At 38.0% G+C, this 21628-nt stretch overlaps 1 protein-coding gene across 1 annotated transcript in view; it reads right to left on the bottom strand.

The window, feature by feature from the left end:
- Window positions 1-1966: 1966 nt before the first annotated feature.
- The window catches only part of ADGRB3 (adhesion G protein-coupled receptor B3), a 465041-nt gene continuing 445379 nt past the window's right edge, over window positions 1967-21628 (bottom strand). Inside the window, exons 28-30 of the mRNA XM_075497295.1 lie at window positions 12577-12612; window positions 4091-4195; window positions 1967-2155 (exon numbers count right to left, since the gene is read on the bottom strand). Coding sequence (XP_075353410.1) covers window positions 1967-2155; window positions 4091-4195; window positions 12577-12612 — 330 coding nt within the window. The remainder of the gene's footprint in view (window positions 2156-4090; window positions 4196-12576; window positions 12613-21628) is intronic.

Raw genomic sequence — 21628 nt, 5'->3', positions numbered from 1 at the left:
ACATTTTGTAAAACTCTACTTGAGAGATGCCTACCACACTGGATGAAATCCTTAAAAAATGTGCAGCCTCTGTTGGATCTTTATCTAAAGGGAAAGTAAATCCCTTTTAGATTAGAACCTGATATAAAAGAAGAGAGAAAGGTTTTTGGTGCACTATCTGATCTCAGAGGTGTGATGTTAGTAGGCTGCATAGCCAGACTTGCCAGCTGCCTCCTTCTGCATCAGCCTCTTGATAAAGGGCCAGTTCTGACTGACTGATGTATCGCAATACTGAGTACTCCATCATCTAACTTCTAGGCACCTAAACCAGTTAATGGACTTGATACCAGGTTGGTAGCTAGTTATTTTGTTTGTGTAAAGATTTAGATGCTGAAGCATTAGATTAGAGAAGTCTGCACTCTGCTCACTCAAAGTAGGCAAAGTCAGGCTCCTTTTTGTGGCTTAAGTACCTTATTATGGCCTGGAGAAAGGATTTACAGACTGAAACACTTAGTCCTAAGGTTGGTCCTAAGTACTTTTCTCTCAACATATGGATGATGATCTCCTTCTACCAATACTCTGGATTAAGTTGTCACTGACAAGCCTCTGTTCTAGTCTTTTTTATTCCTAAACAGATTGGTGGTCATGTTTTCTCCCTCTCTAAGAGCTCTCCAGCTAGTTCTGTACAGCAGGAACTAAAATATTTTGGAAACTTTTTTCTAGAAATATGACATCTGAAGATTTGAGATATCCTCCTATCCCCTCCCCCCACAGCTATGCTGTAGATGAGGAGAGATTTTGAAGATCTGCTTTTGGTTCTAAGCACAGAAAGGGGGAGTTAGTCTTTCTATTCCTTATTGTTTAACTGTATTTTCAACATAAATCATGCGCTGCTCTTGATTTATAATATGAAACACATTCTTTCTTTTTTTTGTCTAAAATACTTCAGAATTTTTTATCTTTAAAGTTTTTCTTGTTGTTGTACAGCAACAAGACCATGCACAAGATGTAATGATTCTAAATCAGCATTTTCTTTGGGTGCTGTGCATTGAAACTTAACTTATTTTCTGTTATTTGTCTTTCTGCAACAAGACAAAAATTCTTATAAACCAGAACAATTGTAATAGTATTCTGACAAGTCCAATTTATACGGTACATTGTCACAAAAGAATACCTAAGAAAATGCAGAATAGCTGTACAAACCTACTAGTACACTTTAGAAAATCCTTGCAGGAACTAGAACAACATACTATTAAAACTCCAAATACATATTCAATATGTGTGTTTTTAAAGAAAACTTTATAAATATGCAAATTTAAGAGAAACAAATACAGAATAAAATGCACTAAGAAACTGATATGTAGACAAAGGTTTATTTACACCATACAACATTTTAAATATTTTATACACAGCTGCAGCAGAGAAAGCTACTCTGAGCTTTCCAGAGAAAACTGCAATAATAAAGATGTGAAATATATTATTCATATAAAAGTGAGATTATTACTTTATTGCATTTAAAGCAATGAAGAATGTAGCTCAACAGACATTCATTTAATGACAAAAACTTTGCTTTTATATTATAAAGTAAAAAGTGTAGTAATGGCCAAACAGACTGTTATAAACTTTAAAAACTGCATAAATATATACATTGTGCTTCATGGTGAAGTTTTTTGAAAACTAAACCAAATGAAGCTGTTACAACATGAATCGTTGCTTGAGGTTTATCTATAAAGATTACCTTACAAATCCATTCCACGGGTACTTACAACACACGATGGTAAGAATTGTACACCTGGTTCTCCACTAGCCGCACTAGTGGGAATATACTGTACGAAAAAAACCACTGACATTTGGCACAGGAAGAGCCTGACATAAAATAGTCACAATGTTCAGACAGGAGCGTCAGGATTCCCAAAGTCTCTTTATTGTCAGTGCAATGAATTATTTTTGTTTTGTTTTTGTTTTGTTCAGTTTGTTTTCTTTTTTGTTAAACTTCTGTTTGAAAGTCACCTTCTTGCACATCTAAAGGCAAGTTCAGACACTTCTCCCACTCTGCTGGTCTGAGTTCTAAAGCATCTTTTGCCTCTGTGTCTAATACGTTTATCGTTGTATAGTGTTGGTAGTCGCCTGTGGTTTTGAAACTGTCCCATGGAGCCTTGTTTGGTGCTGAGTTCTCCTGAAGACCAGAGAAGAAAGAAAAATTAAAAACAAAGATGAAATAATGTGTTTTCTGTTTATAAGGCTGATCGCTAATGTGCTCTCATGAGACAGAGAAGCCAGAGGGTGGAAATGACTTTGCAGGGAGCCAGGCTGGCGGGTGTTCAGCACCGTTGCGACTCTGTGAACAATCAACATTTTGGCAGGCTCCTCACCTGAGCTGCCAGCTAAGCCCTTTCTTTCACAAGAACCAATGTACGTGAGGAATGGCCAAGTGATCCAGTACCAATAGCCATCTTTTGAATAGTGGTTGTGTAGAAAAGTGGGAGAAGGGAAGAGAATTGAGAAGAGCTTGCTGCCTGAATATGGAGTGGTTCGAAACAGGGATTGCCAGCTGGATTTTAAACTGGGGCAGGTGCGTGACAGAACCACAGAAACCTAGTCCTTGAAAATGCTGTGAGAGCTACCTTGCTTTCCAGGCTGATGAGCTCATGTGTATTAGGATTAACAGGCTGAAAGCTGGTTATTTTCTACTGAATGAATTTTTTTTTGAATGCTAAGTTTTATAGGGTAAAAGACATTATGGACTAAGACCAATTTAATTAGTGATTTCTGCTGTAACATGTTGGATAGGAATTAGTTACCAAAACTTAACATTTTTGCACCATTTTAGATGCCTTTGGATTTGCTGCCTGATCTCCAACTATCTTTCATGAGAGGTGCAGGTCTCCTTTGAGTCCTGTGTCATCACTGCCTGTACTGTGCTGTAGACTAAAACACCTGAGGCTGTCTCAAATAGCCTGAGATGCCCATATTTAGGTACCTGGATCACTCTTTGACTGTCTTACAGATAGACCATTCCTCTAGGCAGCTTTTATTAGCAGACCTTTCAAAAACATAGCCCTGATGCGAAACAGAGTAAACACAACACTTCCACTGAGATTCCCTTTGAGATTTTGCATTAATTCAAGCTTTACGTGGACCGCAAATCTCAAAGAGGGAGGCGAATGCAAACTTTACATGTCAGCAAATCTCAGAAGTGGGAGTAAGCGAGAACTGGGTGAAAAATAACACATATCACAGCTAACGGTTCATCAAAGAATCAGGGCCAAATTTCTGCTGGATTAAGATGATGTAAATGATGTAAATCCACTGGCCTCACATCTGCTTAATACCTCTTCTTCATGTCTGAGAGCAGCTCTTCTGAAAAAGTTATAGAATACAATGATTCTAGCTCAGTTCCATTTAATATACCATTTTCACATTATAAAATTATATATAAAATTATTACTAATCATGATATTACTGCTAACAAATATGTCACACTACATTAGCTGTTTTAATTAGGCAGAATCAAGTATTTCCTTGCTTTCGTTATCAGATGTAGTCAGGGTGTTATGCATGTGTGTATATAAATTTGAATTATGATGATAGCAGAGTCAACTCAGGATGATTTAATTTTTCCTTTTCCCATGGTAAATATTTATAAACCTATTATGGAAAAGACACGGCATTACAGAGACCCTGCATGCTTTCTGGACCACCTCACGTATAGGTGAATCTAGCTGGACTTGTTTGTAGTAACTAATTTAATATCTGCATGCCTAGCTAGAGGAAAAGCCCTATTAGCCAAATTACATTAGTGAGCTGCTTTCTCTGTATAAAGTCCTTTAGACCTGGTAGACACATACAGATTTCAAATGTGTTCCCTACAGTTCAATTACTTGTCATCTGTAATGATGTCAGTGAGTTAGTTATGGTCTAGTTGTAAAACCTGATGAATCTCATCATAGGTTGGACTGCTGAAAATACCTTTTGTTCTAATTTCTGAGGCTATCTAAAGGTAGCGCAGAGTGAGGTCTTCTTGGGAAATATACTGAATTCAGGGGACTCTTGTTTCATTGTTGTTGTTAAGGATCCATCATATTTTAAATATCTAAGAAGGAAAACTTACCATACTGCCTGATTTTGGTACATCCCGAAATCTGTCCAGCGTCTGAAATTTCTGATTTAACTCTTGAAATAATTCCATGTGCCTCTTTCTTGTATGCATGACCTTCTGCAAAATGGAACATAATTGCTTATATTTATAATTGAATCTGGGCTTTTTTAAGAGAAGCATTATTTTTCCCAACATAATAAAGTAAATTGAATTTGGCAGGGCCATCTTTTCCCTATAGACTCCATCAATGGAAGTGAATTGCACTGAGCCTTCTCTCTGCTCTGTTTAATGTTCTTCCTGTGTAGAAGAGACTGTTTTTACCCCACATTTACTGAACTGCTGAAATTAAGGGACACTGTTTTTGTGCTAGCCTCGAAGTATTTTGAAAGTGACAGCAGTTTCTCAGAAGGATATTTCTCTTGCACATTAGGAATATTTTCTGTTTTCAGCATGGATGCTAATATTTTAATTTCTATAGGAATGCAACAGCAGTTTGTAATGGTCCCTATCAGAATAATTTTTATGAGAACACTGAACTCAGAAAATCTTGGCCCAAAATGGAAAAGCCCCAGATGTTATGCCTTTTTGATTAGACATCTTCTTGTCATTCAGATCATCATAAAATACAGTTGAAATGGCATTCACATTAAGAAAAGTAGGCACAGTTTTTCAATTTTACATGCTTTCTTATGTCATGGACTGGGCAATTGGAAACCACCCTCCCTCTAGCCTGTGCACAGGGCACTCTTCCACAAAAACTAATTATATGGCACTCCTGTGCAAGAGCTGGGGACCCCAAACAGCCCCCACAGTTGGAGGAGCCCTCGGCCATGCATCTGCCTTGGCAGCTACATGGAGAGTGAAGCCTGTTTTCAAGCCTAGACTGTCAAGCCTACCATCTGTGTTGTTTCCAAACAAGTTCACGCTCAGGTATGGATTCAGACCGGACTCTGGAGCAAAGCCGAAGGCTGCTTACTGTTCAACCAATCTCATGGTTCTGTGATCTGGGTGGACAGGGGACAGGAGGGACTGAGGATGCTTTACCTCAGTCCAACAGCAGATGGGCTCAGCTTGGCTTTTCTTAAGCTTTTGTAACTGCTTGAACTTGAGTTACAGCCAGGGCAGCGGCCAATAATGTTGATAGAGAAGGTGCAGGACACCAGCCTCTATGCCCATCCACTAATTGCCAAGCCTGATGTTCCCTGGCATTGTACCTGACAAACCCTGCAAACTTAGGTAGGCAGTGCCTGAGTGTGGCCCTTCCCAGCAAGTAACGCTTCTGCCAGGTCTGGGTTAGTACCTTTTAAAATGGACTGGCAGTATCCAAATAATGCTTTATCAATACCAACTTTAACTTTTATCTTTCATTTACATTCTGTGTTTATAAATTTAATGAAATGTGGCTGCTCTCTTGATCATGCATTTCTGCGGCTATGCTGTAATAACCGTATCATCCTTAATATAGCTACACTGTAGCTTGAGAACTTGTTTCACTTCTGAGAACAGGAAATTGGCAACATTATTCACAAAAGAGACATGAGAAACAGCAAGCAATTAAAGACCTATTAACTTAACACGAGTTGTGGGGTGAATAAGGGAAACAATTTTGCAGGATTTGGTGAGGAACTCCTTGCAAAATGTAATTTAACTAGAGATAGCTGATCTAAATTTATAAGAGGAGTTTCACTTAAGTGACTTCCTAGGGATTCTTTTAAGCTATTGCTGTTATGGTAGACAGGGATATGTAGCAAATCTCATGTACATAGAATTAAAGAAAGGTTCTGCCTCAAAATTATTATTGGCTGAAATAAGGAGACATGCTCAGGGGAATAAAACAGATTTGGTGGGTTAAAATACTGTCTCTAAAAGCAGGAAATAGCATATGACTGTGAAACAAGTGTCTCCAGTTGGAAACTTTTTAATAGAAGGCTAGGAATATAGAGTATGCTACTTTCTGATATTTTTCTGAATCATGTACCCAAGAATTTATTGAATAGCAAATATGAATAATGCAAATGTCTTTCTCAGTTCATTATATTATTCCTGAGGAGAATCAGGTGGGAGGAGAAATTAAACACTTGCAGTGGGAAGTCTGCCAGAAAAAAGGCTTTAAATTTTATTCTTAATAGCAGACTGACTGGTGTGCACATGTACCTATGGATCTTTTCAGTGCTTTGTGTTTTCCTGGCTTCCACTCCGTAACTCCTACCTACTGATACCAGCCCCTCCCCACTGCTTATAAAGAATGATCTGAACTGAAGATGCAGTAACTTAAATTTCCAACTTGAACTCTTCTTTTCTAGACTTCTTTTAAATTTCTTGTTAGAAAGCACCATCTTATCCCCTTTCTAGAAAATATGCTCTGTTGGGTAACTCTTTTATTAGAAAATAGCCCACAAAGTATTTGTGGGGGTTTAATCTTTTTTCTCTATTAAATGGGCAATGTGGAAAACACAGCTTTATCAATCTTAGAAATACATAAATTTTATCAATACAGAGCTGGAGATCTTGCCCAATATACACTAGGATGATTGTAGTAGCATCAAGACCTGAACAGGATGGAAAAGGAGCTTCTCATGCTGCCCTTTGAAAGCACACCTTCTTGAGGTGCAGCTGGGGATTTGCCCATTAATGCCGCATCCCCTCCAGAAGCACCTGAGTTAGCCACCAGGCTACAGACACACATCTTCTTATGGTCTTTCCTGCAGGTGCCGTAACTCTTGTGCCTCATACCTTGAAGGGGGTCAGGCTGAACTGACACCCCTTCCACATTTCTACCCCCACTCACAAGTACCATCAAGTGTACATTTTGAAAAGACTAAGCCTTACTCTGATAAGCATCTGCTCTCAGAAGAGGATTCAAAGTGTGGATGGCTATGATCAAGATGGGAAGGACATCAAACATACCTCTGTACCCAGCTCCCCTTTTTTATTTATGACAAGGTTTTAGCTGAACTCTAGCTCAAGCATAAATAGCCTCATGAAGATTTGTGGTCAACCTTATGAATAACAGTAATAATAATAATAATAATAATAATAATAATAATAATAATGATGATGTCATTAAATTTGCCTTGGAGATTTTCTATATTGTCACAGGTAAAAATGCTCTCTCTCAAATATTGTACAAAACAGCTAAGTGAGAAGAACAGATGGGGGAATGCCTTCCCAGCCCTATAATGGAAACATGCTGTGTTTTCAAGATGTTACAGGTATGATCAGTTGCCAAACTTAGGAACGGGAAAGGATTTTTGCCTGCAGTCATATTTTTTTCACCTTTGTCTTTGAGAGATGTCTTCAGGTTAGTAAGAGAATGATTTTAAATTTTTGTGTGAGTTTGTAATGTTGTTATAATGAAAGCTATTGCAGATGAAATTTTGAAAGAATGCAGCTCCAGCAATTAATGATCTATTTAGCATTATTGCTGCTGAAAGTCTACTGCTCTGTGGAAAGAAAAGAAGACATTCTGCTTTCACACTTGTCCTGTGTATCCTTGCTCTCCCTCATGAGTGAAGCACAAAAAGAGGCAGAGATTACTTGAATCCTGGGGAGCAGGGTAATATGGCACTTTTCTGAATTATTTAGCATAAATGTTGTTACCAGAGTAGATCCAATGAATGCCTCATTAAAAGGGGAGAGTGGGGTGGATGGCTGGGGAAATCCAGGAGTCAGACCCTCTCATAGAATTTAAAGGTAATTGTGATCTTGAATCCTAAAATGCATGTTGACACATTGACACCATTTCCCACAGCATTCTCCCAGAGAAACTGGCTGCTCATGGCTTGGACGGGAGTATTCTTCACTGGGTAAAAAACTGGCTGGATGGCCAGGCCCAAAGAATTGTGGTGAATGGAGTTAAATCCAGTTGGCGGCCGGTCACAAGCGGTGTTCCCCAGGGCTCTGTGCTGGGGCCAGTTCTGTTTAATATCTTTATCAATGACCTGGATGAGGGGATCAAGGGCACCCTCAGTAAGTTTGCAGATGACACCAAGCTGGGTGGGAGTGTTGATCTGCTTGAGGGTAGGAAGGCTCTACAGAGGGATCTGGACAGGCTGGATCGATGGGCCAAGGCCAATTGTATGAGGTTCAACAAAGCTACGTGCCGGGTCTTGCACTTGGGCCACAACAACCCCATGCAGCGCTACAGGCTTGGGGAAGAGTGGCTGGAAAGGTGCCTGGTGGAAAAGGACCTGGGGGTGTTGGTCAACAGCCGGCTGAATATGAGCCAGCAGTGTGCCCAGGTGGCCAAGAAAGCCAATGGCATCCTGGCTTGTATCAGAAATAATGTGGCCAGCAGGACTAGGGAAGTGATTGCCCCCTTGTACTTGGCACTGGTGAGGCTGCACCTGGAATACTGTGTTCAGTTTTGGGCCCCTCACTACAAGAAAGATATTGAGGTGCTGGAGCATGTCCAAAGAAGGGCAACGAAGCTGGTGAGGCATCTAGAGCATAAGTTTTATAAGGAGCTGCTGAGGGAACTGGGGTTGTTTAGCCTGGAGAAAAGGAGGCTGAGGGGAGACCTTCTCGCTCTCTACAACTACCTGAAAGGAGGTTGCAGCGAGGTGGGTGTCAGTCTCTTCTCCCAAGTAACAAGCCATAGGACAAGAGGAAATGGCCTCAAATTGCACCAGGGGAGGTTTAAATTGGATATTAGGAAATTTTTCTTCACTGAAAGGGTTGTCAAGCATTGGAAGAGGCTGCCCAGGGAAGTGGTTGAGTCCCCATCCCTGGACGTATTTAAAAGATGTGTAGATGTGGCGCTTAGGGACATGGTTTAGTGGTGGACCTGGCAGTGCTAGGTTAATGGCTGGACTTGATGATCTTAAGGGTTTCTTCCAACCTAAACGCTTCTATGATTCTATGTCAATAATACTGTTTAAGTCTCCTGTATGTTTTTGTAAGTGTCAGTGCACACCTATTATAAAGTCCTCCTGGGAATTTCCACAGCATCTGTATTTCTGTTCAACATAATTAAAATGAATTGTATTTGATCTGACAGCTAAGTATTAGTGCTGAGCCTTCATGAAAAAGCTACCTGTCCAGCTTTGAGGAAAAACAGAACATAATGACTGGGGTTGGAGGGCACTTAGCTGGGGTTACCACAGCCAGCTAGGAATTTTGGTCATGTTTTGGATACCGGACTGCATGAATTAGTCTAAACTAATCCTTGGTAATAGCAAGAAAAGAGCTGTAAAGCTGTTGCATACTAGATTAGTCAGTGTTTTGCAAAATCTAATACTGGACAGTATATTATGTAGCAGAAATACTTTCTGCCTACAGACTAAACCCAGTATGTTACAATCTGTCTTCTTTTTTTCTACATGAAGGGATAATTTAAGAATGTAATGGTAAACTATTTAAAAAGGGAAAACAAGACACAGGTGGTCCAGTTCTTGAGACTCTCCTCCCTAACCAGCTTAAGATCTATGATAAGGGCTGGCCAGTTTTGATGTCATCTTTGTCTCTTTCCTTTTCCTTTGACTGGAGACATAAGTTTTCTATAATATTACCCAGCACAGTCACAGGACTTTTATTATTTATAGTCCATTGCAAAGGCCCTTAAAGCTACACCTGTATTTCTACATATATTGGAGATAACAGGGAGAGAGAGTGTTTTATGGCATTGAGTACAGTCATAGTCTGCTTGTGTTCACACTACATAGGAGCTGGCTTTGAGTTTCATCTGTGGCCCTCAGAAAAAAATTGCTTTTCTTGTGTTTTTTTTGTTTTTATTTCAAATTGTCTATATGAAGGTGAGTGTTGCATTGTAGCCCACTAGCACCTTTTTTTTTTTTTAAACTATGAAACCGTGACTCTACAGTAGTAAGTGAAACATGTCCAAGACCATTCTCTGGCACCACCTAGCATGGAATGTTCTCCATGAATGCTACTAAATTCTCTTAGTCTCTAAAATAAGAAGTATACAACCAAATTGCGTATTGTGAATGGTACCTAGGTTGCTCTGGTTCTCTAATGACATTTCAGGAACTGTTTGGAGAGACAAGGGTTCTCCAGACTAAAATAGTGAATATAATTCTAAAATGCGATGCATATAAAAATTGGCATTTTGGCACCCAGGAATATTCCCCCAAATCTCTAATTTAGTAAGATAGGCATAGCCTGAGGGTTTGTCTCGTATGGATATAGAGCGACATGTGTGAGAGGTTGAGGGTGTAGAGACTGCTGGGAGAGTGTTAAAAGGAAAAGGACGGAGGGAGCCAAGCTTCACACAGTCTTGTCCATACTGTGTATTTAGTATTTGTGATCCTCAGAACCACATCCATAGCATTTCTTAGCCTAGAACTGTGGAAGGAAGTTGTCTCAGATAGTGCCAGCTGGCACTGGTCACAGACAAAGCAGAGAAAGTGTTAAACATTTAAGTAGTATGGCCAATCACTCTAGCTTGACCTCACCTCCAGGTTCTATTTTATTTTGCAGTCAAGCTGCTTTGAAGTATCAGAATAGCAGTGTTTTGGCCACATAACACTATCTCAATTCTCTTCATCAGTATGCCTTGCTGAGCGAAGGAATCTGGGTGGCTATTTGAACATTTAATGGCTTTTTTATTTTGCTTTACCTCAGACAGACAGCCATGCTATGTCTAAGAACAGAGGGAAGCCCACAGGCTTAATCAGAGGACCCATAAAACAGGGAGGTGAGACGGGGTTAGTCTGAGTCAGTACTTCTAAAACACAGTGGCAACTGGCACAGTATCACTGCCTCTCTCACTTCCTCTGCAGTCACTCCCAATGGCCCCGTCCTTCCCTTTTTACAAACAAATACTTTTTCCTACATTATAATCATGCTTCTAAAAATATTAGGCCATGGAGCAACAATGCTGCAAACAAGACAAGAAAAAGGTGTAAGCATCTTAAATACACCATGTGAGTCAAAATAAAATATGTAATGGGAGGCCTGATTCTTGACAGCAGAATGTGTACAGCATTGTTGGTGTTTATTTGGTGTTGGATTATGCTCCTCTGAGTGGTAAGAAGAACGTTTTAGTATCTGTGGCCACAAAGAATGTTCTTATTGTGAATGGCATGATATTCCGACCTTTCAATAAAGAACAGTAAAATTCAGAATTCTTTTTATCATTATAATTATAAAACTTCTGTTCATATTGCTTGCATTTAATTTTAGAATTGCTTGCTCATCAGAATTTTATTGTTGATTCATGTTTTTCTTCTTCCTTTCTAGGCATTTGTCCTAAAGCATATTTAGGATAATCTTTTCATTTTGTTTTCCTTAAACTTACTATGAATCTTTGTCTGGTGCTTTATTTGAGATGTTACATGACTGCTTAAGGTAGCTATAATCTCTGGGCGAAAATGACATAAGAGATTAAGGCATGATGTTAAACTACCAAGAAACCACAACCGGACACGGAAGGTCGGAATTTCAGCAAAAGCAGGTCACCAAAGCAAACCCTTCTCTCATTGCAAGGCTTCTATGACCACTGCTATGGCTGCATTTTGCTTGTTCTGCCTCTTTCTTTTCTATGGACTAGAATCTGAAGTCTGAAAGTACATGTGCTGTTCTCACAGCCCAAATAATAATAAAAAATGCCTGTGTTTGCACATGCAAACAGAGAGGGTTATGGTTGATATATACTGATCACTGGATGTTAAAGTTTAGCTGAAGATCTGTAGGTTCCGTGCAAATATTACGATTGTTCAATTTCTCTGGAGACACACATAATGAATTATATCAAGCTATTAACATGTGTGAACAGACAACCTATGCAAAAACTGTAAATCCATAAATTATTAACATCCCCTTGAAAACTAACTGCTGTAACTAACTCTCTGGTAGACAGTAGAGGAAAAAACCTCAAATAAACAAAACTCTAAGAGACTTAATCATACTGACTGAGATAGGACAAAACGGTCACTAACTAACACAACTAAACCTCATTTGACAGGGTCTAAGTCTGAAATTGTGGATATCCAACCTAAAGAATCTTACATGAACTTGATTTTTTATACAGCATGTGATCCATAAGCCTTGGCAACTGCAGCACTTCATCGTTCAAAATTTGACACATTCATAATCACTATTTGGATGTGAAACTCATATGCCAGTAAATTAGTATTGAAGAGAGATAGAACAAATGATTGAGAATCTCTTGAACAAAGCAACCTTCTGCAGCAATACGGCCTGTCCTACAGAAGTGTCACACTTTTTCAATAGATAGATATCCAGCAAAACAAACAAACAAACAAAAATAAAAACAGATGAAAATGAAGAGGCAGAGAATTTAAAAACTGAAACCGTGATGGTTAATATTGCAATATGACAGTTTGATCTTGGAATATTTTATAAACAAGTTGCACCAAAGTAGTTTTAATGAATTGCTCATCATGTTCTGTACAGTACCAATTGAACAACCCTATGACATCTACTATGTCAGGAGGCTAAAATCTGCTAAATGAACACTTCACATTTACTTTTAGGAAAATGCTTTTAATAATCAGGAATAATTCAGTAAAACTTACTTCAAAGTCAAGGTCCGAATAACGTGATTTTCTTCTCTATTAAGCAGTAAAAAAGAAAGAAAAAAGAGGTTGTATTAACAAGGCGACTATTCACCAAATCATATTAATGAGTCTAAATAACATTCTTGTTTTCCTATCGGATATATATTAGGTATTCTGTGAGAGGTTGTAGATTTTATCCTGATAATTTAAGATTAATGCATGACTTTGCATACAGTTTATTAGACCAGTATCATATTCTTTTCTCTGAAATAAACCAGACTGCATTTCACCGGGATGCGTAATGTGCATGTTATTTGCATGCAATTGAACCTGTTGGTATAGAAAATATATCTATTTCTATACTTTCTGTGATATTTCCAAATTATCATCATATTTATACTTTTTACACAGCTATCTATATGCATCTATGATTTAGATTTGCATAGGTATACAGAGATTGATTCTTTCCTACATCAGGCTTACATTGGTACAACTCCATTGATTTTAATGGAATAACTTATAGACGGCTTTGGCAAAATCAAGCTGAAGCCATCTATACTTTCCATAGCTTCAGCTTGTTTGTTTGCAATGACAATCTGGATGGAGAAAGCAATGATTTTGTTTTACACTTATGACAAATCTGATTCAAAGCATCTGATATAAAGGAAGAATGATTTACTAGTGAAGTAATCACTTGTATACAATGCAACAGAGTATGATTGCTTGGACATATCACAAATAATTTAGCACAGAATTTTTTACAGATTCTAAAAGAAACCAATTATAAAGTCAAATTATATCAGAAAGAAGCAAAATATTATAAAGAATAGATAAAAATATCTTTTTTCTCCTAAGGTTGGAAATGGAATGGCTTGCCAGAGACTAAAGAGATGTAGAAACAGCGGTTGGAAGAGCTGAAAAACAAGAGTGCAAAGAACATGTGAATGGAAAGAGAAGATACATTCCCCTTCAGGAAGGAGAGTTAAAGGAAGGGAAAAGCACCCCAAGAAAAGAAAAAGGCTTGCTGCTACAATTTAACCCTAATTTTTGTGGTAGGATAGGATGGCTTTAAGTCATAGTGAATGAACCTTTTCAAATTGCACCTAATTTCTGCAGTGAGATACATATCAAACCCATTAAGTCAAGATGAATAATGTTGCTGACTTCATTAGACTTTGATTTTATGTGGTTTAACAAACATGCAGGTTTTAGTAAGCTGTTTTGTTTTCTTGCAATTGAAAGAAATAATTTTACAAGTCTTTCAGTTATAGCAAATGGAAAATGTTTGGTCTCTGAGCCCTTGATAATACCACTTTGTGACATATTGTCTTGTTTTGTAGTAAAATTTTGATGCGCCAATCCACAATAATATGAAGAAGATTGCTGTAACACTGTCGACACACTGATGCCTAAAAAGCTGGGAGGCAGTATAAAAGAACAGTCTATAATACAATTAAAACATCCAATAACAATAAGCTTTGGAGAAACTATCTTTAATCAGCAAGGCTTGATTTAACCTAGCACACTTTAAAAAGAGTATTTAAAACCAAATTAAACAATTCTGCAAAAATAAGTATCATGAAAGTATGGAAACAACAAAGGTCTTGGAGGTAAGAAAAATATGAGAACGTTATGCTCAATTTCTTAAAATAGCTAAGTTCTTACTTCTCACTCATATTAAGGGGGCCATGTTACAAGTGTACATTTGACATAAGCCTTCATCATTCCACAGTAAATCAGCACCTGAACAAATCTATGCATTTCTAACAAGGAAGGATCTATTTTTAAGGTGCAATTAGAACACATCTACCACTGTAAAGGCTCTGTGGTTACGAAAGAAGAAACATGTACAGCAGATAATGAGGTGAAGTTTACAGGAGTAGCTTTGAAAAATGCTCAAAAAAGCTATTTTTAAGCTACAGTTCAGTAATAAACCTGATATCATTGAACTGTCTGACTGAGAACCCTCAATGAAAACATGGAAAATTTAGGAAGAAATGTTTAGTTTGCTAGATACTGTGATTTATAAAATTGGAGCATTTGTATTTTGCCTTAAGTCTGCTTGACCACAGTGAAAATGTTCCTGGCATAGCTGGATTATTAGATTTTGCAGCCAGACAACTCTATCACAGTTTACATAGTAAAAAGACATATCTAACAGACCACAACATATTTAACTGTGCTATTGTCAGAAAGAGGTAACTATTGCAATTTTGCTGTTAGATCACACCAGTTATGACCAAACAGGTCATACCTCAGGTTTATCTCAGCAAGGATTTCTCTAGGGCTTAACAAGAATCTCTCACAAACACATTTATTTTAAACCTATATAGTAAAGAGCATCTGTTCTGTGCCTGTGCTTCACTTTTTTCCATGGCTGCATATGGTGAAATACAGCACAAGTGCTGTCAGAGCCTATTGTCCTAAGACATAAAAAGTATGTAACTGCCACAGGTCTGAACAGTAGCAGCGAAGTTCTGTGAGTTTCTGAAAAACAAAGGGTGCTGGTTATGAATGTGATCCTGTGTTTGGGTTTAACCCCAGCCGGCAACTGAGCCCCACACAGCCGCTCGCTCACTCCCCCCTGGTGGGATGGGGGAGAGAATCAGAAGAGCAAAAGTGAGAAAACTCGTGGGTTGAGATAAAAACAGTTTAATAAGTAAAGCAAAAACCGCACACGCAAGCAAAGCAAAATAAGGAATTCATTCACTACTTCCCATCAGCAGGCAGGTGTTCAGCCATCTCCAGGAAAGATGTCTTACTTAGGAAGACAAACACCATCACTCCTAATGTCCCCCCTTCCTTCTTCTTCCCCAGCTTTATGTACTGAGCATGACACCATATGGTATGGAACAGCCCTTTGGCCAGTTTGGGTCAGCTGTCCCAGCTGTGTCCCCTCCCAGCTTCTTGTGCACCTGGCAGAGCATGGGAAGCTGAAAAGTCCTTGATTTAGTATAAGCTCTACTTAGCAACAACTAAAACATCCCTGCGTTGTCAACACTGTTTTCAGCACAAATCCAAAACACAGCCTCATACTAACTACTATAAAGAAAATTAACTCTATCCCAGCCAAAACCAGCACATCCTGCACCACTGAAAGTCATCTGCAATATTGTCACTGACACCACTGGGTACACGATCAGGTCCTCCTAGCTACTACATCATTGCCTTGAAATGACTGCAGTGTTATTTTTTGAGAGCGGGAACATATTCAGAAGCATGAAGTCATTGGGAATCTTGATTTATGAGGATGAAGTTTTCCTTCGGTCCCAACTGGAAGTTGTCATTTTACTAAATTCTTCTCCTACTTTCTGTATGATATACAACAAGCTTAAAACATGCAAATCAACACTTTAATTGTGATTGTATATATACTTTTTTTCTTAAATGAAGTTTACTTGTTGTGTCCCTTCTGGCTGAGAAAAATGGGTTTTTCCACACATACCTAAAAGCTTTCAGAAATCAACCATCTGGCTCATTCTACAATTTAAATTAATGAAAGCCAACAGTTGAGTGAAGTGGAATAAGGGAAAAAAAAAATCTCTTATCTCAAATGAGCTGCTGAACTGGTCACACCAGTATGTTTCTTTTCAAAAAGCTGTTCCTTTTACCCACCTGCAAAACTGAGAATGATTTTAGCCAAGAAAAAAATTAGACTGGAAGCTGGTGTTTTTTTCAAGGATCAGTTGGAGATGTGCTCGAGTATTAATGTTAGTAGTTTATAAATAACAAACTACTGTAAAGGATAATATTTATGGTTTGCCTCATTTAGTATGTTGTATTTGACCAGGTTCTGCAGTGATGCTTCAGGAAATGATATAGAGAAGGGCAAGTATAAAGTGACATTTCTGCTGCAATACCCTCCCTAGTTCTTCAGTAGTTTGGGAATTTCCTTGGGAGAAGCTCACTCTGTTGACCTTAATAACACTTTTTTACATTATTCCATTAGTCTAATCATGTTTTAGAATTATTCCTAATTTTGACATCCAAAACGTGCTGAGGTGGTGAATTCCACAATTTAAATATTTAAATAAACGTGACACAGGAAATCATGTTTATCCCTTTGCCATTTCATTTGATGCTCCTGTTTTTTATGTTATAGGGAATACGAGTAATTGTTCCCTATTCACTACTCAGTCATCTGTTCTCCAAGCTGAAGAGCACTAATGCTGGAGACCTGCAAGGGTAACTAATAAAGGGACTGCCTAAAAAGCTGAAGACACATGCAATTACTCAGCATCAGGGAGTTAGCTGGGATAATTCTGAAACAGCTGAGGGGTATGGGTAACTAGTGAACTGCAATCCAGTTGCAGCTCGTTTAAACTTTGGCTCTGGAAGAGGCAAACACAGAAGCTTGTTCAGAAACCTTAGAAGGATATGAACACTGATAAACAAAGCTGGTGTGAGAAAAATCTGAAAAGCTGTAATTCAGAAAAAATAGAAAAAAAATATGGAAATTTCAGAGATGCTGTCAGGAATAAAGAAACTTTATGTAACTATGAAATAATCTGCTAGGGGAAACAGTGGAAGCCCTTCACTCTAGTCTTGAAAGTGAAGTTTGACTATATATTAGAGAAATACACTGTAAAAATGTTCTTGCATTGATAGAAGAGATGACCTGACAAGGTTTTTTCCATCTCTGATTTCTACAGCTCTTTGATCTTAATTGATAAAATCCATTTTGCAGCAACCCTTCCCTGCTTCATGCCAGGACCAAAGTGAAACTCTGTGAAAAGAGGTCTGCAGTAGTAATTTATTTTAAATCAATTTTACTTCGTGCTAATCATATATAGCTTCTCTGTGTAATTCCAGAGCAACTTTAAACTCTGCTCACTGAGGGACAAAAATAGAATACTGAAGAATAATTTCCATACACCAGCATGCACTAATCCGCTGGCACCAGGAAAGAGCTGCTTTCACTAAATGACTAATAAAATCCCTCTCCATCTCTGTAAAACGACAAATGCCTGGTTTTCTCCTTATTCTAGTCTGCATTACACCACTACCTGATTAATTACATGAGATACTCCTGAAGATATATTGCATTGTGCAAAGTATAATTGAAACCAGAGATACCATATTATAGTGAGGGCTATAACCATGCTTCCATTAATATAAAGCCTTATTATCACCAGTTTATAATTCACTCTGAGATTAGATTTGACATACAAGATCTTAGGCTGGGGAGGATTTTTTCCCTGAACAAAATTAAAGGAAAATCTTTTTTGGCCCTCAGAGATATGAAAGTGGAATGGGGATAGACAGTTTTGATTTAAAATGCCTTTTGTTTGTATATAACTGAAAAAAAAACCCTTAGTTTCTGAATAGAAGATTATGTTGGCTATTAGTTCATAACATGAGCTAGACATAAAGCAAGTAAATGTTCATGAAAAAGTGGATTAGCTCTTTAATGTGGGAATTTTAAGTCTTTAAAATATGCTAGCAAATTTAGCACATCAACACACAGCACAAAACGTAACTTCAGAGATCTCAGTTTAAAACTGTTCTGGCAAATTATTCTGGTTTGCTGCTCCCTTTTTTTATAGGGTAACCTACATATGTATTTACTCAATCAACCAAAACCACTTGTTTTGTGTTTCTGAAGGTTTTGGGGGGAAATGTAGCATTTCTTAAATAGACGAGTAATTGAAAAATATGTTTCTTCAGGATCGTATGTAGTTAAGATAGCTGCTTATAATAGAAAGTCTGAAATATATGCTACACTCATAATACTGACTACAATTTCTGTTCTTTATATCTTCAGTTACTAGATTCTACTAGCGCCTAATTCTACCCCCACTCCTGTATGGTAACCTAAAAATAAGCTGCATCAATTTCTGAAGTCAGAGGAATCTGAGACCTACTCACTCAAGTGAAAGAAAGAGAGGGTTGTTATAGGGCTAGACTTCATTTCACTGACACTCACAAAATTGGCAAGAACTGTCTCCACAGCTTATTGAAGAATGAAATGAGGAATGGAAGGGGGAGAAATCCGAGAAACAGAATGCCTGAAAATAAATGGAATGTGGAAACATGATAAAGAGGAAAATCCTGTGGTGCTCGTCTCTCTATTTTTGTTCTCTCTCTCTCTTACTTCTCATATCATAAATCAAAATGACTTCACACCATTTTGCTTTTGTTCTGCCTGATGCTCTGGTACTTTATTGACAAGACGGACTGTTTTAACTGTGTATTTCTTCTCTCTTTTCCTGTTCTTGCTCCTTTCCCGATGCTTTTATTTCATTATTCCTAATGCTTTCATTTTAAGTTTCTTCTCCATTTCTGCCGTCTTTCTTTTCCTTTTTTTCAGCGTGTCTTTCTTTTATCACCTCTTTATCTATAACTTTACTTTTAGTTTGCACTTCACTGTCTTTAATGGATCCTCTTATTTTCTCAGCTGGGACATTTTTTTCTTCCTATAGTCCCACATCAGCAATTTGGCCAAGGAGCTCTGGAGCTGACTTTCTTTGAATGTATTAAGAGCTCTCATGAATGAATACAGAAGGATTATTTTGGTCACACAATCACCTGCCCATCTAAGGGCTTTGTGTCTTTCTCCACATAGAGATCTCGTAGAAGAAACTGAGACAGAAAAATAAAGAAGGAAGATATGAGACTGGAAAGAGAATTCCAGTCCTTTACATGACAAACAGTTTGGGAAGTCCTTTTCTTCCTGTTCTTATAAAGCAGATGCTCTTTTTTCCCTTTAATAAATGTTTCTCTTGCCTGTCTTTGCATGCCCTTCCTCTTACAATAGTTAAGAGTCTTTGTCTCTTTCGGCTCTTTTCCGTTTCTGCTCACACTACACTAACCATAGTTCCCTTGAAAGAACCCGTCATTCTTCTTCCACAAAGGTAACGATGCAAGTCTCCTCACACAGTCAGGCAGCAGGTATCTACTCCCTCTTGCATTTATTTTGCACAATAAAAAGAAAAGAATTACTTATCCTGGAGATATGTTGCACAGATCAGCTGCTTCCTCTGCATTTAAACCTCCTAACCTTTCCTTGCATCTAAGTGGCTGGGAATGCACTACTTCACTTCAAAGTAATTTCATTTTAATGAGCTGAGTGTACATCTTCAAGACAAAAACCATTCCAAAAGAGTGTATCGAGAGTGCTTTCTTCATTAAAATCCAAACACTTTGAACTGAAGGAGCACACTCCAAGCCACTTTGATGCCAAGGTAGCAAAGCCAGTTTTAATCCATGCATATAAGGGATGTGCAGGAGATTAGGCAGATGTTCAATTACTCCTCCTAAGAAACTCTGTGATGTACTAATATGCCTGCCTGTGCCTATGATCGCATGAGTACTGTTGAGTACATACCAAATAAAATAAAAATCACGGACTTGCACATTGGGAATCTGCAGATCCTTAAATTTATATTTATTTGGGCAATACTTGTATGTAAATATTATGGCATTTGCAGACTATCTTTTGAAAGCTGAAATTCTTCCATATATAATAAAGCACTTGATTGTTCCAAACTACGCATTTTCTTGAGAAAAAAAATATAGATGTAAGTTGGTGACACACTGTGGGATTCACCTGACTAAATATAGGTCATCAACATTTTTGATGTTTATGTCTGAACTACTCATTCTGGCTTCCTTTATGGCACCTGAAGAGAGACACTTGCACTGAGGGCATGTGATTTACTTCTTCCTGGAGCAGATGTCTAAAAGTGGCCTAAAAGTGCCTATTTCTTTCCATTGACTCTAAAGGGGAGCCAAATGTGAAAAGCTCTTTTTCCATATCAGAAGGGGAATGCCTACATTTAGATATGTAATGGTAAGGGTAATGGATCCTCCCTGCAGAGTTAAAAGTCAGGACATACGTACTTGTGCTGATACTGTAGTTGTGTTCCAAAACATCCATCTCCAATGATCATAACGAATACAAAGTCTAAATAAAAGGAACACAAAAAAGACCTGACATTTCAGCCTTCACTTTTAATAGCTTTGGTTTTTTGGCTGTTTATCTTTATATACGCTTTTTAATTCGAATAGACACAAATATGTGTCTAAAGGCTGATTGTTCTAAGGGCTGATTGTCTCCTGCAATGTGCAAAATACAAAAAATAATTGATTTCATGAACTTAGGAAGGTAAAGATATTACTCCAAAGCTAAATTTTCCAAACTTATTGAATTCTTTGAATGATAATGCATATATTTTTGCAAACTGGTTCCTTGAAACACAGTACTCTAGTGTTTCACTAGTAAGATGGAAATGAAATTTAAAAGAAATAGTTTTATTTTATTTAGGTTTTATATTTTCCAAAGTGTCATCTCGTTCTGCTGGTTCAGTTTTATGGCCACAAAGACTAGCATCTTCCATAAAATGAGTGGACAAATAAGAACTATTGTATGTAGGTCAATATATTATAGTTTACTGGGTGTCCAGTTGCAAACAGTTCTGCCTGCAGTATTTTTGTGGCTAGAGGTGTTTGTGGGTTCATAATTACACTTCTGAAATCAGAAGCTGGGTTGGATCTTGGCTGAAAATGCATCACATGACACCTTAAGGCATTCTGATAAGACGATAAATTCTCTAACCGCTGCGTAAACTATTCCCATTATTACATTCTTAATAATTACTGACCTTAAACTAAAAAAAAAATAAAAAGGAAGAATTGTGTTAACATGGGCCACAACTGCCTAAGTGGATTTTACTTACATGGTAGGTGATAATTAATATATAATTACATGATAAAAATAATAGTAGTATGCTAATTCCAGAGAAAGCACCTGGAAACATAAATTGGAAAACAGTGGAGGAACCCAACTCCCTGTACTATGCAGAAGACACAAAAGACTCCACCACCTGTCTTGGGACACCGCTGTTTCTTCAGAGAAATGAAAGGGGAACTGTCCCTATAGAGCAGAAATCCACGTGCTTTTATGTTGGACTTTGGGTGGGACAGCAGTATGAGCTGACAGGAGAGGGAGGCTTCCTACTGCTCAGGATCTTCTCCTTTAGACATCGTCTAGTGATCTGGAGAAACATGGGCAGAATGATCTTGAATGTCCTGCTGCAGGTTCTGCTGCTCCAGTGTCTGACAAAGCCTT

The sequence above is a fragment of the Mycteria americana genome, chromosome 3 (genome assembly GCF_035582795.1).
Source record: "Mycteria americana isolate JAX WOST 10 ecotype Jacksonville Zoo and Gardens chromosome 3, USCA_MyAme_1.0, whole genome shotgun sequence".
NCBI classification, from domain to species: Eukaryota; Metazoa; Chordata; class Aves; order Ciconiiformes; family Ciconiidae; genus Mycteria; species Mycteria americana.
The sequence above is the reverse complement of the archived record's forward strand: the minus strand, read 5'-3'. Positions and strand labels throughout refer to the sequence as shown.